Raw genomic sequence first — 15,584 nt, 5'->3', positions numbered from 1 at the left:
AGAAAATGATGTGTGTCATTGATGATGTGTTAATGATCACAGCTGCAAAAGGGATGTAACAGCCTTCAAATGCCTATTTTAAAGAAACAGGCTATAGTTCTATATCTCGATGTAACAGTTTATAAAAATAAATACCATATTGCTAAAGTTATGTTAATATAATCTTTTTTTTTTTTTTTTTTTTTACCCCGTGAAAGAATTATTTTATCCTCTCATCGTCAATGGATAAAACTGTTAGACTATGGCATATTTCTAGAAAAGAATGTTTGTGCTGTTTCCAGCACATTGATTTTGTAACTGCAATTGCTTTCCATCCACGGGTGAGTATTTTTTTATAATTTGTTTCAAATGATATTTTAAATTATATTTTTTAAAATTGTACTATACTTTATATGTCTGTATTATCATTCCATTATGTTCATTCTTTTACCGCCTAGTTGTAATTCATTTGAACAGAGATTAGAAAATATCTCTCTAATGCTCATTCAAAGAATCTAGCATTAATTATTTCCCTCCAAACAATAAAATTGCGTTTTTGCCACTGATCAAAACTTGTCAGATTCATTAGCAGATTTTAAAAATTTTTAAAACCAGTTCTCCTCTTAAATAAGTAATATAATTAATTACTAAGTAGCCATAAATTGTTTGAATAAATTTTATAGTTCAATTTACCTACCAGTTTGCAAAATTAAAATTATGTTAGGAAATGACTCTTGCAAACTTGTTCAATCCAATCACCGCTGATCCGATTTCTTTGCTGTGTAGAGAGGTGCTGAAATGCATTCAGCTTTTGTCTAGGATTGATTTTGCCTGATGTTTTAGGTAGTCACCAAGTTAACATTTGCAACTTAATCTTGCAATGTGTAGAAATTAGAGTCCTATTAATCATACTGTAAAACTCAGAGATGTTTTAGAAGTCTGCAAAGTCTTTACTAGGTCTCACACATGGATGTTATTTTAAAGGCTTTTATTTTAGGTTTAGTTGTGTTTCAGTATTATAGCAGAATGACCTTGACTTTGGGATTCTACTTTATATTACCAAGGGCTTGAGATTAAGTTAAATGATGATGTGGATTTTCTTAGTCAGAAAGCCATAAGATTGTAACTAAAATAAAATTAGAAAAAATTCTATAATTATAATTTTCCCATCCCTTACTTTTCTTACCCAATAAATTAAAAATTCATACAAGAAAGATTTTATTAAGGAAAACAAAGATTTACATGAAATAAAACCATCTTACATAAAGCTAATTTGAAAGCAAGGTAAATAATATTTGTAGGATATAATTTATGAAATCTATTTTCAAATATAGCCTGATTCCAATGTAACAGTCATTACAGCACTAATTAAAAGGGCCATTAAATCATTCATGCCACCCAGGCGGGATAGTGGTTAGTGATTGTGACTGCCATACCAAAGAGCCTGGGTTTGAATTCAGAAGATATGCATGTTGTAAATGTACAGTGTTTTCGTGGCATGAGGGCATTCTAAGGATATATGGCAGGCTGAAAGTCCTCTTGTGTGGATTGGTGGTAAAGAGCGGTAAGAGACCCTTGCACTGCCCTCTGGACGCCTATTCTATGATCACTGGATCTATCTACAACTTGAGCGAACAACATTGACTCAAAAAAACCGGTATGGACAACCCATCACAACTTATCGGAGAAAGCCATTCTGTGGTCCTCAGTTGGTGGGTGGGTGGGTCCATTTGACTTTACTGAAAGGGGACAAGGCTTCAAGGAGCTTTAGACCAATCGCAGTACAGACGAGTGACGAAATTTATAGCGCGCGCTGGCTGAAGTTCTAAGAATATTCTCCTATTATTTCACTAACTCACACGCTGCATTTGTAGTTTGAAAAAAATGGCACAAAACAGTATTATGACCAACACGCAGCAGAATATGCTGTTATGTTATCCGTTTTTTAAGGGGAAAGTTAACGCAGGAATTTAGGACTAAGAAATATAGAGTGATATGGGATACCATAAAAGCAACGGTAAATAGATAAGAATAAATAAATTAAGCTTACTTTAAATCTTTTTAGAAATAAACAATTTTATTCATTTAAATTTATAATATGATTAACTTGCATTACAATCTAATTGCAAACTAAGTTCTTTTTTTCTTTTTTTAATATGCTTACATTAAGCTGTTTTCACGCATTTTATTTTACAGTTAATATTAGAAAAATATTTCTTTAAGTAAGAAATTAGAAAGAAAATATTTCTTCCTTTTTTTTATTTTCTTTTTCTATGAAAATTATTTCTTTCTAAAATTCATTCGCTATTACAGTACGGCCGATTGCTGCTGCATTCAGCTATCACACACGCATCAAAATGTTTTATTTTAAATAATTTATTCTATAATTAACATGAAAGAAAATATTTTTTCAATATAAAATATATACCAAAATTATACTAATCTATCCTGTATGTGTGATTAATTCGTATTGTAATTTTTGTCACACAATTACTAATACTTTTTTTTAACATTACATTACTGTTATTTTAATTTCTTATATATATAAAAACTGCTTATTTAAAATATTCTTCCTTCTCAAAAGATTTTATTCTGTGAAAATAATTAGAAGATAGTAATATTATTTTCACAATGCAAGTACCAAAGTAAAAATAATCAATGTACGACGTATATAGGAAATTGAAGAACACGGGTTAAGATGAATCGTTCTTTGACAAAACGTTTCTTTGACTTTTCACGATAATTTAAACTTGAATTTTCAAGCGTTTTTTTTTTTTTTTCCCCTCGAAATAAATAATTCATTAATTCATTTAGCGAGAAAAAATATTTTCTTTACCTTTACACAAAACGATATTCGTGTTAATAATATTGTAACTAAATGCACTTAGATAATTTCATATAAGAAAATCTTTTATATTAATTCAGATTATTTTATAAATTTATCAGTGTTTTTTAAATATACTGAAGGTAATTTTTTTCCAGATTCACGCTGTTTCTTTAAATTTTTTTCTGCAGTTGAAGTCCTTGTCAAACCAGCGTTTCGACACATTAAATAGAAAACTAATAATAATCAATATCTTTTTACAATATCAAAATGAGAACTCTGCTATGAACAGTATCTTTTTTTTTAAGTTTGCAAAGAAACAATGATTTTTTAATACTAATGGATTACAAAAGTACTATTCCATGAACAAAAAAGAGAAAAAAAAACATTTTCGTCTCTAGCGCGCGAAACTATGTATCGGAAATTCTAAAGGTACTTCTCAGTCTTATAGAATTGTTAATTTATAGCATAATAAAATAATAATACAGTATAATTCTGCTAATAAGCCCACCAGTGGCTGAGCGAGTCGCTGAACGCAGATGGTTTGGTCCGAGGTTCGAATCCCACGAACGAGCTGCCCTCATCGGCGTTTTCGTGGCTTTCCCCATATGTAATGTGTATACAAGCCAGTTTCCCTCAGAAAGTCCTCCCTTAGAAACCAATTTTAAAGGGTAATAAAATTACACACACACACACACACCAAAAAAAAAAAAAAAAAAAAAAAAAAAAACTGAAAACTTTCAGATTTTATATTACTCCCAAAAGGCCGGTATTTTTCAGTTTTTGCGTGTTACCTTTATTTATTAAATATCATGTTCTTCGCATTTAAACCATAAAATTCAATTCAACAGCAAAATCATATAATTTAAAAAGAGCATATCTTTAGAATTTCCGATACATAGTTTCGCGCGCTAGAGATGAAAATGTTTTTTTCCTCTTTTTTTTTTCCGTACAATGTTGCCATTGCTCGCTTTGAAATCATTCCGTTTCTTAATCAAACACTCATAAATGCTTTGCAAAATATGAAATAGATAATAAAACAAATTCCCAGTGCCAAATTTTGGCCTCCAAGGTGCCTATATTAGGATGGAGGTTTACGTTATTCAGAATTTCATGCCTCTAGGTACCGTTGTTTTATCACAGTGGGAGAAACATTCATACATTTATGCATATTTCTCATTATTTAATTTCTTTAAATATAATACAGTGCGATGATATTTAGTGGCAACGATTTGAAAAGTGAAACGCTACAAAATGGCAAAACGAAGTTAATAGCCCTTCTAGGCTAAAACTTATTTTTAAAAGTATCACACTAGTAGTAGTACTGCTACTGAAAAAATATTATAAAGCTATTTTATAGTTTTATAATTGTTTTTTAAATTTTTATTTTACTGTAGTGTGAATTTTGCGTAATAATGAACAACATTCCTTTTTGTGTACAGTATTGTTCGTAAGGTATTCAACTGTTAGATTTTAAAATAAACATAATTCTTGCTGTACATAAATCGAGTAGAAGCGTATTGGATGTCTATATGTGCTTAATAAGCTTATTATCTTCTACATTTTTAAAGCATATAATTACAATTTATATCTATAATTTCAGGAATAGTATAAATAACCTTTCTTTCAGTAAAAACTGTGTTTTTGTTTTCTGAATGTGGCTCCAAATACTCTATCAGTTCATTGCAAATTAAAATAACTGTAAATTTTGCCAATCTGAAATACGCAATGATAACATCTTCTGGCAGAGCAAAAGCATCAACATATTTTCTATAAATTCGCCGCTGATTCAGAGATCTACGACCGTATTCTTTGTTTAAATATGAAAAAAATCAGTGGCGAAAACATACACAAAGCCGTTGTCTACTTAGTACGTCAACTGCACAACCCTGATCGACGACACGGGAACACTTTTTTACGCGCTTTCTACAACTTCCGTACTCAGAGAATATAGGATGTTGGGCAGACCTGTTTTTCACTAGCAGCGACATCTGGCGGCCCACAACTTGCTGTCGACTCTCGTAGCATAGAATAACCGTCCCTGTGTGCTCTATCTCGAAATTGGGATGGAACTGAACAGAAGACATACTGTCATCTGTGTGGTGCTCAAGGCTCATGTCAAATGATGAACAAAAAAATTGCACTCCTGCCATAATAATATTTGTGTGTTATGTTTTAAAGGAGACATATAATAGAAAAATTATATTAATTAAACATAGAAATAATGATATACATTAATTTTTAAAAAATTAATACAGTTCTGCTTTATTTTGCATTTTAACCCATTCTAGGGCAGTATATAAAAGAATTTAAATTGTGGTAAAATTTTGCATGAATTGTAACTTATGGAACCTAAAAACACAAAATTGAGACTTCAAAAAGAAATAGAATGAAATCCTGAATTTTCAGGGCCAGTATATATTGCATTATTTTAGAATTATGTTTGGCTTCAAATATAATGTAGTATTAAATCAAGTAAATGCTTTACTAGATTGTGGGGAAATTTCTTTTTATCAGTTTTAAACTGGATTAATGAAAAGAGTCATTAAATCAAGTTTATCTCTAAACTGAGCATTAGACTATGTTACTGATCTGCTATAAGTGATTATATGATATAGAAAAACTACAAATTGCATTCATTTTTTAGTAACTACTTAGCATGCAATTCTAGTTATAGAGTTATACTAGGTCACATATTTTTGGCGATCACTTTTTGGTACCAAGAAATTTTTTAGAAAGTTTCTTCCACAGTTAAAACAACAACCCAGAAAAAATAGGCATCTTCCATTTATTTTATTTGTATGTTTATAATAACCTTTCTTTGATTATTTTTATGTGCTTTTTTGAGAAGGTTGTGTATGCATTTTTGCATACCTTCATTGAGATCTGCTTTTGTATTTGCACAGATATTAAAACTGAGTTTTAAGTTCTTATCAATGTCAAAAATGGGAAAATAGGAAAATTGTATAGAAGAAGTAAAAAACAGAATTAAATCTAAAATATTATATTATAAATTTGATTGTACATCATTGCAAAAACAATCTAAGTGGAACTACTTTTTTTTTTTTTTTCATATATTTTACTGTTTTATAATTTTGTATGGGTAAATTCAAAAGTGGAGAAAATTTGCTGCAATTTTGCTGAACTTTCTACATGAAATTTGATGACTGACATTCCTTTCTTCTGTTTGTATATGGCATCATGGTAAAGTAAGACTGTAGAAATGGTATATTCTCATTGGAGCCATGTCAAGATATTTTTTCACCTGAGACGAAAAGGTAAATGAGTGCCCCTATATATATATCAAAATAGCTGTATTTGTATTAAACAAAAGTAAATGTATTAAAACAAAATATCATATTTCTTATAGCATAATTATACCATTATTCTTAATGTATTTTTAATCATAGCTTTATAAATTCAAAAAAATAATATAGCTAATTATCTATAATTTTCATATTAAAATGTTAAAAATTTCTTTTTTGATAAACAGAAATAACATCAAAATGCACATTGCATTAATTTCCAGGTTTCCTTGCAGTTCTTCCGATTGTTTTATTAATTTAAGTTTGCCAAAGCTTGTCTCCCCTAATAATAACTAACAAATTTAAAATAAAGTAATTTTTGAATTTGTATAGCCAATTCAGTGCCCCTTCTAGTGATTCACCTGAGGCAAGTGAACTTGCCTCACCCTTGTCCCGGCTCTGATTCTCATACCAAGTTTCTTCCATGGTGGAGAAAACTGGTAAGGGAAAAAATTGGCTTTTTTTACTTATTTCATATTATTTTACTTTATTCATATACAACATAGCCCGTATAGGGTCATAGGGCAAACTTTGTTTTGCAAGGTGGACCGGGCTGCACCCTAACAAAACAAAACAAAACATGATTGTATATCTGACCATTTTAAATAATTTCATGATATAGCATTTTTGAGGAAAAATTTTATTATTTTGCATTTTGTTTCAAAAATAATGAAGCATTTATTTTCAACTAACTGTCATTTTATTAATTTATCCTTTTTAGCTGTCACATTTATCCCCACAGCTCTGTCAATTAATTTTTTTCATTCTTCTGGAAGAAACCCAACTTTGTTTTTGGGTGACAACATATCACCAGTGACATTATGGTAACTCATATCTTCTGTTGCATGAAATTTTCTTTTAAACAATTCATAAATGTTATTGAATTGCTGGTAACATCATCTGTAATAGCCTCATTAAAGTTTTTGCAGTTTGTTTTAACCATTTAAAAAAAAAAAAAAGAAAGAAACTCGCTTATTCCGAGACGAATGCCATTGACAAATAATTGTTTGGGTAATGTAACCTTCCAGCATGGTTGTTCAATTTTTCGGTAACTACATTCCGTAGCGAAAGTGAAAGTTTTTATGAGCTTTTCCTTCTTTATTTCACAATACTTTTTCTTTGTGTAGTGTGTCATTCTTTTGAAGTAAATTTCAGTTTTCTGAATTCATTATTTTTAACCTTTGGTACATACATTTGGTGTTTTGTTTTTTGGTTTCAAAAAATTATCATCAATAATATGTGACTTGCTATAACTGGTAAGTACTGAAATTTGTAAATGAAAACTGCACTTAGAGGGGAATAAAAATTTTTAATTTTTTTCTTTCTTTAGAGTGAATAGATTCCCAAAGGAAGAATAAGAATGCAGTTACTGTAAAATGCAGTGTATAAGTAATATAAATAAAATAAAATAAAACAACTTTCTGACTATGGTATGACTTTATATTATACTTGTAATGTGACTGCTTTCCTAATGGGGGGGAAACGTATTTTGTGCACGTGAAAGTAAGGTCAGACGGTATAATCTTTCTTATATATTGTAAAATTAGTTTTAAATTGTTTCTTTGCTTTTCTTGAGTATTACATAAAACTTACCGTGTTATATTCATATGTAATGATAACATTGTATTGATATCTTTTATTTAGGATGATCGTTATTTTTTGAGTGGCTCTTTAGATGGAAAATTACGGCTTTGGAATATTCCGGATAAAAAAGTTACATTATGGAATGAATTAGATGGACAAACAAAGCTTATTACGGCTGTTAATTTTTGCCAGAATGGAAAAATAGCAATAGTTGGTTCTTATGATGGTCGTTGCATATTTTATTACACTGATGTAAGTGTTAATTTGATTTTATGCTCAGATTTTTTACATCCATTTTCAAAAGTAATATAATAATTTTTTTTTCTTTCTAGCAACTCAAGTATTACACTCAAATTCACGTTAGGAGTACTAAAGGGAAAAATGCCCAGGGAAGAAAGATTAGTGGTATCGAAGCTATGCCTGGGGAAGATAAAGTAATGTTTCTGTGTTAATTTCATTAATTTATTTTTATTAGAACTTATTTATGCCTTCCTAAAAATTATTTTAAGTACTGCATGTGGGCCTGTCAATAACTCAATTAAACTAATAATTAAAATAAATCACTGCACATACAAACTCTAAATTGACTGTATATGACAATTTATTTATTTACTCAAAAGAACCACATAATTCAGATCTCTCGGCAGCATGTCAGAATACACACAATAGAACTCAGTGAAGTGGCCGCGAGGTGGTGCAATAAACAAACATTGACATCATCTTTACAGAACACAAATATTACACATTTTTTTCCACAAATGATTCTTCTGGCATCAACATATTGCCTGGCCTTGAATGTTGCAAACATTCAATAATAAATTTACCAACACAAGTTATATCAAATACATATTAAATGCAAGAGATAAATATATCACATACAAACATAACAATAAAAGACAATAATAATAATAACATACCTGCCAACTTTTGCAAATTTTTCGTAATTTTTACGAAAATGCGTTTGTTTTTACGATTTTTCGATCATAATCCATTTTTTACGATTTTTTTCAAGTGTTTTTAGTGATTTTTGTCGAAATTTTAGAATTTTTCGCCAATTGCATCATGTTTTACCACCAACTACCGACTACTTCGAATCCAAAAACCTGCGGTTTCTCCCAACTCGCCGCTTAACCAGCCAATCCAATGCGCTGAACTTGTTTCTCCCACTCTTTTCTTTGTGAGCACCAGATTATTTTTTTTTTCGTGTTTGCTTCAGCAGCAAGGGAATTACTCAGCGAGCGTGAATTGTCGCATTCTGTTTTTTTTTTTTTTTGGTTTTGTTTGTTTGTTTGTTTGTTTGTTTGCACGTGCTACGAATTTTCTTAATACGTCGTTGTTACGAAATGAGTTCAAAAAAATTGCTTGCGATGCACAAAGTAAAACAATAGCTGCACTCCAGAATTCAGCATTTTCGGTGTCATTCGATGGCAGCAACGACAGCGTTTGGAAGCTTTACCCCATCGTTGTCACATATTTCTGTCGCATATTATTTTTATTGATAAATTTCCATTTTTGTTAACAATTAAAGAAAATGAATGCCATAATGATGCTTTAGATGAACTACAGAACCAATTTTCTGCTGCACAGTTTGAAGACTTTGCCAGTTCTGGAGAACTTCTGGAGACTTGATGTCCTCGTTGGTACCTTAAAAAGAGTAAAAAGAGCTGATGTAACACCAAAATATGATAGACTAGCAAGAGTTTTATGTGCTATTCTCGTAATTCCACACAGTAATGCCGAGTGCGAGAGAATCTTCAGTGTTGTGAAGAAAAACAAAACTATGTTTCGTTCTTCAATTTCACCAAAAACTCTAGAAAACATTTTAATTGCTAAATGTTATGAGGAAACTAATTGTCATGAAAGGAAATTTTCGAAAGAATTTTTGGCTAAAGCCAAAAAATGCACTCTAAATTCATTGCAATAATTTTTTTTGTGTAACATGTGTTCTTGTTTTATGTTTCCTAATCAATTTTTAGTTACTACTTAATTGAGATTTACTAATGTAAGTACAATTTTCTTTTTTCTATTTGTACAAATTATTATTTTTTTAATATTAAAGCATGATATTAATTCTTCGTGTTCTTCTGAATTTTGGAGAAATCTTCTGAATTTGGGGGAGAAATCATCTGAATTTTTATCTTTAGAGGTTGGCAGGTATGGTAATAAAGATGGTTATACAACAATACAGTAATACTCGAAACTTGATAAATAACTACAAATAAAATTATTAGGAGGAAAATAGTTATCCCAATCATTTACTAAACCTAAATCTCCTTTCTTTAGTTCTACCTTTCCTTTATACCATTTGGTTACAGTCAAAAACATTGTGGACTGAAACGTCATAGAGAAAACAACGCAAGGCCAAAACATTATGATAGAAAAGAAAGCAAAGAGTAAACACCACAGTTCTAAAACCTTGTGATACAAAATACCGTCATAAAAAAATAAAATGGTTTAATAACTTCTGCAGTTTAAAAACATCATCATTGAAAATATCATGGTAAAAAATACTCCTACAAATCATCGCATGACAATAACATCACACACATGCATTTTTTAGGCTTTAAAAATTGCATATTCACATAATGATTTTTGAGCACAAAAAGGAAAGAGGAATATATTTATTTTTATAATTCATAATTTTAAATTAACTAATACATTTTTGCTGAAAAAGTGAGAAGGATACCTAAGCATTTAAAAACGAAAATTTAGAAAATTAATGCAACTTATTGCACTTAATAGAAGTTTTAAACTTACATAGTTAATGTAATAATCTGTAATGGTTTCTGTAAGTGTTTTATTATCAAATTTTCATATACTTGCAATTAACAAACATAACTGTACACCGAACAGTTTTCAGGAGTTTTAAATTGTTGTTTCTTGACCTTTAAAAACACTCTTATTGAGGCAGTTTCAGTTTTTATCTGTTGCAAAATATTTGTTGTTTCTTTGCTATTTTTGGTATCCATGAATTAGACATGTAGCCTCATATCCAGTCTGTGTGGAAACATTACTCAGTTGGACTGGATTAATTAACTCCAAATGCTAATTAGAATTTAACCAAGCTAATCAGAGATTCAAAACCAAACTTATAAAATCAGGAATCCAATTGTAAGACAACTGAATTCCAGCAGTTCATCTCTCTTGCAATTCTTCATTCCGAAGATGTTTCTAGAATTTTTTCAGGCTTTTCTCGTATTAAATATGAATTAGTTTGCCTTAAAATATCTTAGCATCAGGATATCATTTCTCCTTAATTCAGAAACATTGCTCCTTAAGATTATGTCAGTATAACTGAAAATCTATCAAATCCTTTTATTAAAATTATTACCTAAAATGAGTAATAGGGACAAAATTTTAATTCTACCAATTGTTCGTATACATTTTTTTTTTTTTTTTTTTTTTGTGAAATGCTTTATTTGCAAGAGGGGTTTTCAACAGGGTTGGTATGGGCCCACTGGGGATCACTAAAAATTTAAAAAAGTCTGGAGTAAAATATGCATCATTAGTTGATCAGAATAATCAAGATCACATTACAAAAGATGTATTAATAAAATTGATGATTAATTGTTTATTGATATAAAGCTTCATAGTACAGATACTTCTTATTCAAAACACATGGGTATGCTAAGTTTTGGAATTTAAAAGCCATCAGAGAGAAATATCTCCTAATTAAAATGGTTACCAGACCAACAATATTGATTTAGCCTGGCCTTGACTAGAGGCCTCCTACCTAGAGGTATGCTTTAGTCAAATCAATAATTTACTATGGAAAATAAGAAAGTTGAATATTTCTGAATGAGGTGATTTAAGAATTAAGCACCTTCAATTGGTAAAGTTGAAAATAATACTATTACATAAAATAATAAAGCATAAGTCTAATAAACCGGGTTTTTTTTTTCAAAACTTTTGTTCATATTAGTCTAATTGTGATCTTTAAATTAATATTTGTATTATGATTATGTTATATGGTATATGTTATAGAGAAAAATGTGAAGGGGGTTGGTGAAGAAAATTATTCTTTTAAAAGGGATCAATGCAAGAAAAGAGTTGAGGTTCCCTGATGTGCATCATAGTTACATATTTTCATTTCTCTGATTTATTCATTTTACTTGCAATATTCTTTCAGATATTAGTGACTTCTAATGACTCCAGAATAAGATTGTATGATCTTCGAGATTTAAGTCTGACTTGTAAATACAAAGGTTATGTAAACCTGAGCAGTCAAATAAAAGCTAGTTTCAGGTGAGGATTTTTTTCTCAATATTTTCTAAATTTGATAATCTTATTTTTCTCTATAATGTATAATTTTTTTTTCAATTCATAATTTTTTAACTACATTTTTATTTCTAGTTAATATAATTTAGTTTTTAAGTAACTTCTGTCTCTACCCATTAAACTGAGAATACTGTGTAGAGTAATAAATACCATTCTAGAAATAATTGAAATTTGCCAATTAAAAACTAAAAATATATTACATTTTTAATAGTTAAAACCTAAAATTTGTAAAAAATTGGTACTGGATGGAAAATGAAATATATATTATGAAAATCAAGAACTTGTTTTGAAACACAACAAAACGTCTGACACATTAAAAGACAGTCAGCAAATTTATGTTAACCTGTCAGTTTTTTAGTATAATTGTTTCTTAACCCTTTGGCATGATTGTCACACATATGTACCAGAAACAAACACACTCATTTCTCGATGGGCACACTGGCATGCCAGAATCTTTTCTAGTTCATCTCCAGCCATCGCATTACTTTTGAACTGATTATAGTTTTAGGATCTTGACCTTCAATTTGATAACATTCGTGGTTGCAAGGGTATAATGTAAACAGACAGAGCTCATCTGTTTAACTCGCCACATGATATAAACATTTGCATTTCTGTATCCCTTCAAATCCTTTTCTAAATTTGAACATTAAATTATATTTTTTCACATTCAACACAGAAGTTTATTCAAAAACATGAAAGAGGTGAAACGCATAATATACTAATTATTAATGATTTCATGTAAAGACAAGATTTCTCCTTATAAAGTCAGGACTTTCTATGAGATAAAAAATTCTCATCTCCACACACTAAAAGGCACACTCTTGTTTTAGGAGATTATAAAAATTCTGTTGTCATTCCCTTCTTTCCATCATTTAGCTATAAAGTTGCACATATTTTGCAGAAATTTAACTTTCGTGTCGTTTACTCTCCCATCAATAAAATTCCGAGTTCCATACTCAAGGACCCCATTCCGGATATGAATTCCTGGGGTATTTATAGGATTCCTCGCCAGTGTGGTTTAATTTACATTGGCCAAACTAAGAGAGCCTTAAAATTTCGCGTCAAGAAACATGAGGCATATGTTAGAAAAAAGGAAACACAGAAGTCTTCTGTTGTCCAACATTGTTTGTCTGAAAATCACACTTTCAATTTTTCTGTTGCCAAAATTATTCAAGAAACATCTTCCATTGGAGAACTGGATTTTCTAGAGGCATTTCACATTCAAAAAAATATTTCTGTTCTAGTTAACAATCCTAATTCCAATCCATCTTTGCCTTCGGCCTTTAAAGAAATTATGTTTTAGTTCTGGTTTCATCAACAGATGGCGCCACTTGCTTATTCTTGTTCAGCCTTTCTTATTTTATCTAATCATTATATCCTATCTCGTTCATTTGTGCTTTTGCAGCTGAAGATGGTGGTTCAGTAAAACCATCGATACTAGGCCTGTGAAAATTTGAAAATATAACGCTGATTTTTGTTGTTTGACTTCTGAATTAGTATTTGTTTGGTGTGTTATTGTGTCTTAATATACTGGTGGTTCTCAAAGGTTCTATTTTCTGCTGCTGCTAAATAAAGCTTTTGTTTTTTCCTTCACGTACACATGCACAACAAACATACGGGCAAGTTTTATGCAGAAAGTTCTTAACAAAGGCTCACCAACAGCCAAGTGATGAAAGCCACTGCACACTGATAGTTCAGTCTGGGATTCAAGTCCCAGCAAACGGGCTTGCTGCATGGGTGTTTTTGATGTTTTTCTCATGTGTAATGTGCATACGAGCCAGTTCCTCTTAAAACGTCTTCCAAGAAGCATCCCTCTCTTTCCATGTAGTGCCTAATGATACAACACATAGTAAATAATTAATAATAAATAAAATCCTTAACGATGTTATTTTTCCTCATAAGCAAACAGCACTAGCATAATTTTACATAATCATACAATCTAATTTAGCTTATTTCATATTTTACCAAGAGACTGAATTACTTTTTGGCATATATCTTTTTATTATTATTATTACTATTAATAATGAAATTCTCATTGCTGTGGTGAAGTAATAATGAGAAATGTTATTTTAATAACATTTGTAATTTCAATATTCCTCACATTTTTGTGCATAATGAAAATATGAGCTAAATTCCTGCAAAACGTGACCTGCATAAAAGCATATATATTTTGACAGGATAATTATATGTTTATGACAATTCCAGTCTTTATACATGTATGTAAATAAAAGTCGGAATATTTGGATTACAAACAAGGCACAAAGGGCTATCTGCCTAAGGGAGAAAGGTCTTCCTGGAGGACTTTTAAAAGGGAATTTGTTTGGTACTCATGTTACACATGTAGCCACATGCAGCCAGCTAGTTCACCGAAATGTAAACTGAGCCTAGCTATCAGTGTTCATCGATTTTATTCCTCGATTACATTTAGTGTTCATCGACCTCGGGAGGGTCTATATTTCTTTATATTCTCCCTTTTTATTAAAATTTTTGTGTTTGATATTGCTGTTTGAAACATGAAAAATGCAATGCAATGAAAATATAATAAAAAAACCCCTCTCTCTCTCTTTTTTTTAGTAGTAGGGAAGAATATTAAAAAAAAAAGTGCTGAAGGAGGGGCGGAAGCTTTTATCACAAAAATGCAAGAAAGAACCATGAGCAGTAATGTAATTGAAAGATGAAATACTTTCGATACATTGGGGAGGATCAATAAATTTTAAAAAACTGAATAAGAATACTAATAAAAAAGGTAAATGAAGCTAATATCACAAAAATACAAAGGGGTTTGTTTAATATGTAAATATAAGCAGTTACACAATGTTTGTATGCAAATGAATGCGAATTACCAATTTATGCAAGAAACAGATAGTTAAATATCATTTTTGAGTACAAATTAAAGCCATTAATCAGTACATGTAATTCTAAACTCAATTCAGTTTGAAAGCAAATAAAAACTGATTAGATTATGCACTGATTTTAGGTGTACCTAGGAGGTATTTGCTGCCAAGGTGTGTTTTCATTATAACGCAGTGTCAAAAGTTAACATTCCACCATTAGCTACAAAATCTCACCATTATAAGTTTCCCTAGTTTAGGGAAAAGAGAAAAAACTCCTTTGTATTATTCCGTAGTCTCTTACTTGAAAATTAACAAAGGCAACCTAAAAGAAAGGTTTCAAAGCAGTAGTAATTTCTCTTAACAATGGCAGTTCAAAGGGAGTGGAAATGCATTTGGATTACCCATTCTTTTAAGTAAAGCCTTTCTAAACTCCTCAGTCTTTTAAAAGTTAATAAATAAAGTTAACACACAAAACATTAATAAAGAAAACACACCAAAAAAAAAAAAAGTTTCGAAAGCCATCTTACTAAGAAAACTGAACATTAATATGATAAACTGAGAAAAGATTGAAAAAAATAGAAAATTTTATGCCACCACTTATCATTGTATCCTTAACTGTAAGCAGATTCTGCTATATTATTTTTTAAATTTGTAATTTTTATGCTGAATTGTATATTGCATACGTGTGAAAATAATTATGCTTAATAATAAAGCTAAAAAGAAATGGATTAGCAGGTGTGAGTGCAACACCAGACTGGTGGACTGCAAGCTCAGCAAGAG

At 30.2% G+C, this 15,584-nt stretch overlaps 1 protein-coding gene across 4 annotated transcripts in view; it reads left to right on the top strand.

Annotated features, from left to right (window-relative positions):
- Window positions 1–15,584, top strand: part of LOC118193930 (WD repeat-containing protein 44) — a 156,593-nt gene that overhangs the window by 131,825 nt on the left and 9,184 nt on the right. For all 4 annotated transcript variants that reach the window (XM_085813353.1, XM_085813354.1, XM_085813352.1 and 1 more), the window contains 4 exons: window positions 198–320; window positions 7,753–7,944; window positions 8,025–8,126; window positions 11,822–11,937. In XM_085813353.1, coding sequence (XP_085669479.1) covers window positions 198–320; window positions 7,753–7,944; window positions 8,025–8,126; window positions 11,822–11,937 — 533 coding nt within the window. The remainder of the gene's footprint in view (window positions 1–197; window positions 321–7,752; window positions 7,945–8,024; window positions 8,127–11,821; window positions 11,938–15,584) is intronic.

This window comes from Stegodyphus dumicola, chromosome 3 (assembly GCF_044657685.1).
Source record: "Stegodyphus dumicola isolate Sdum_Otavi_A_Nest chromosome 3, ASM4465768v1".
Lineage (NCBI taxonomy): Eukaryota > Metazoa > Arthropoda > Arachnida > Araneae > Eresidae > Stegodyphus > Stegodyphus dumicola.
This window is presented reverse-complemented; position numbering and strand designations above follow the sequence as displayed.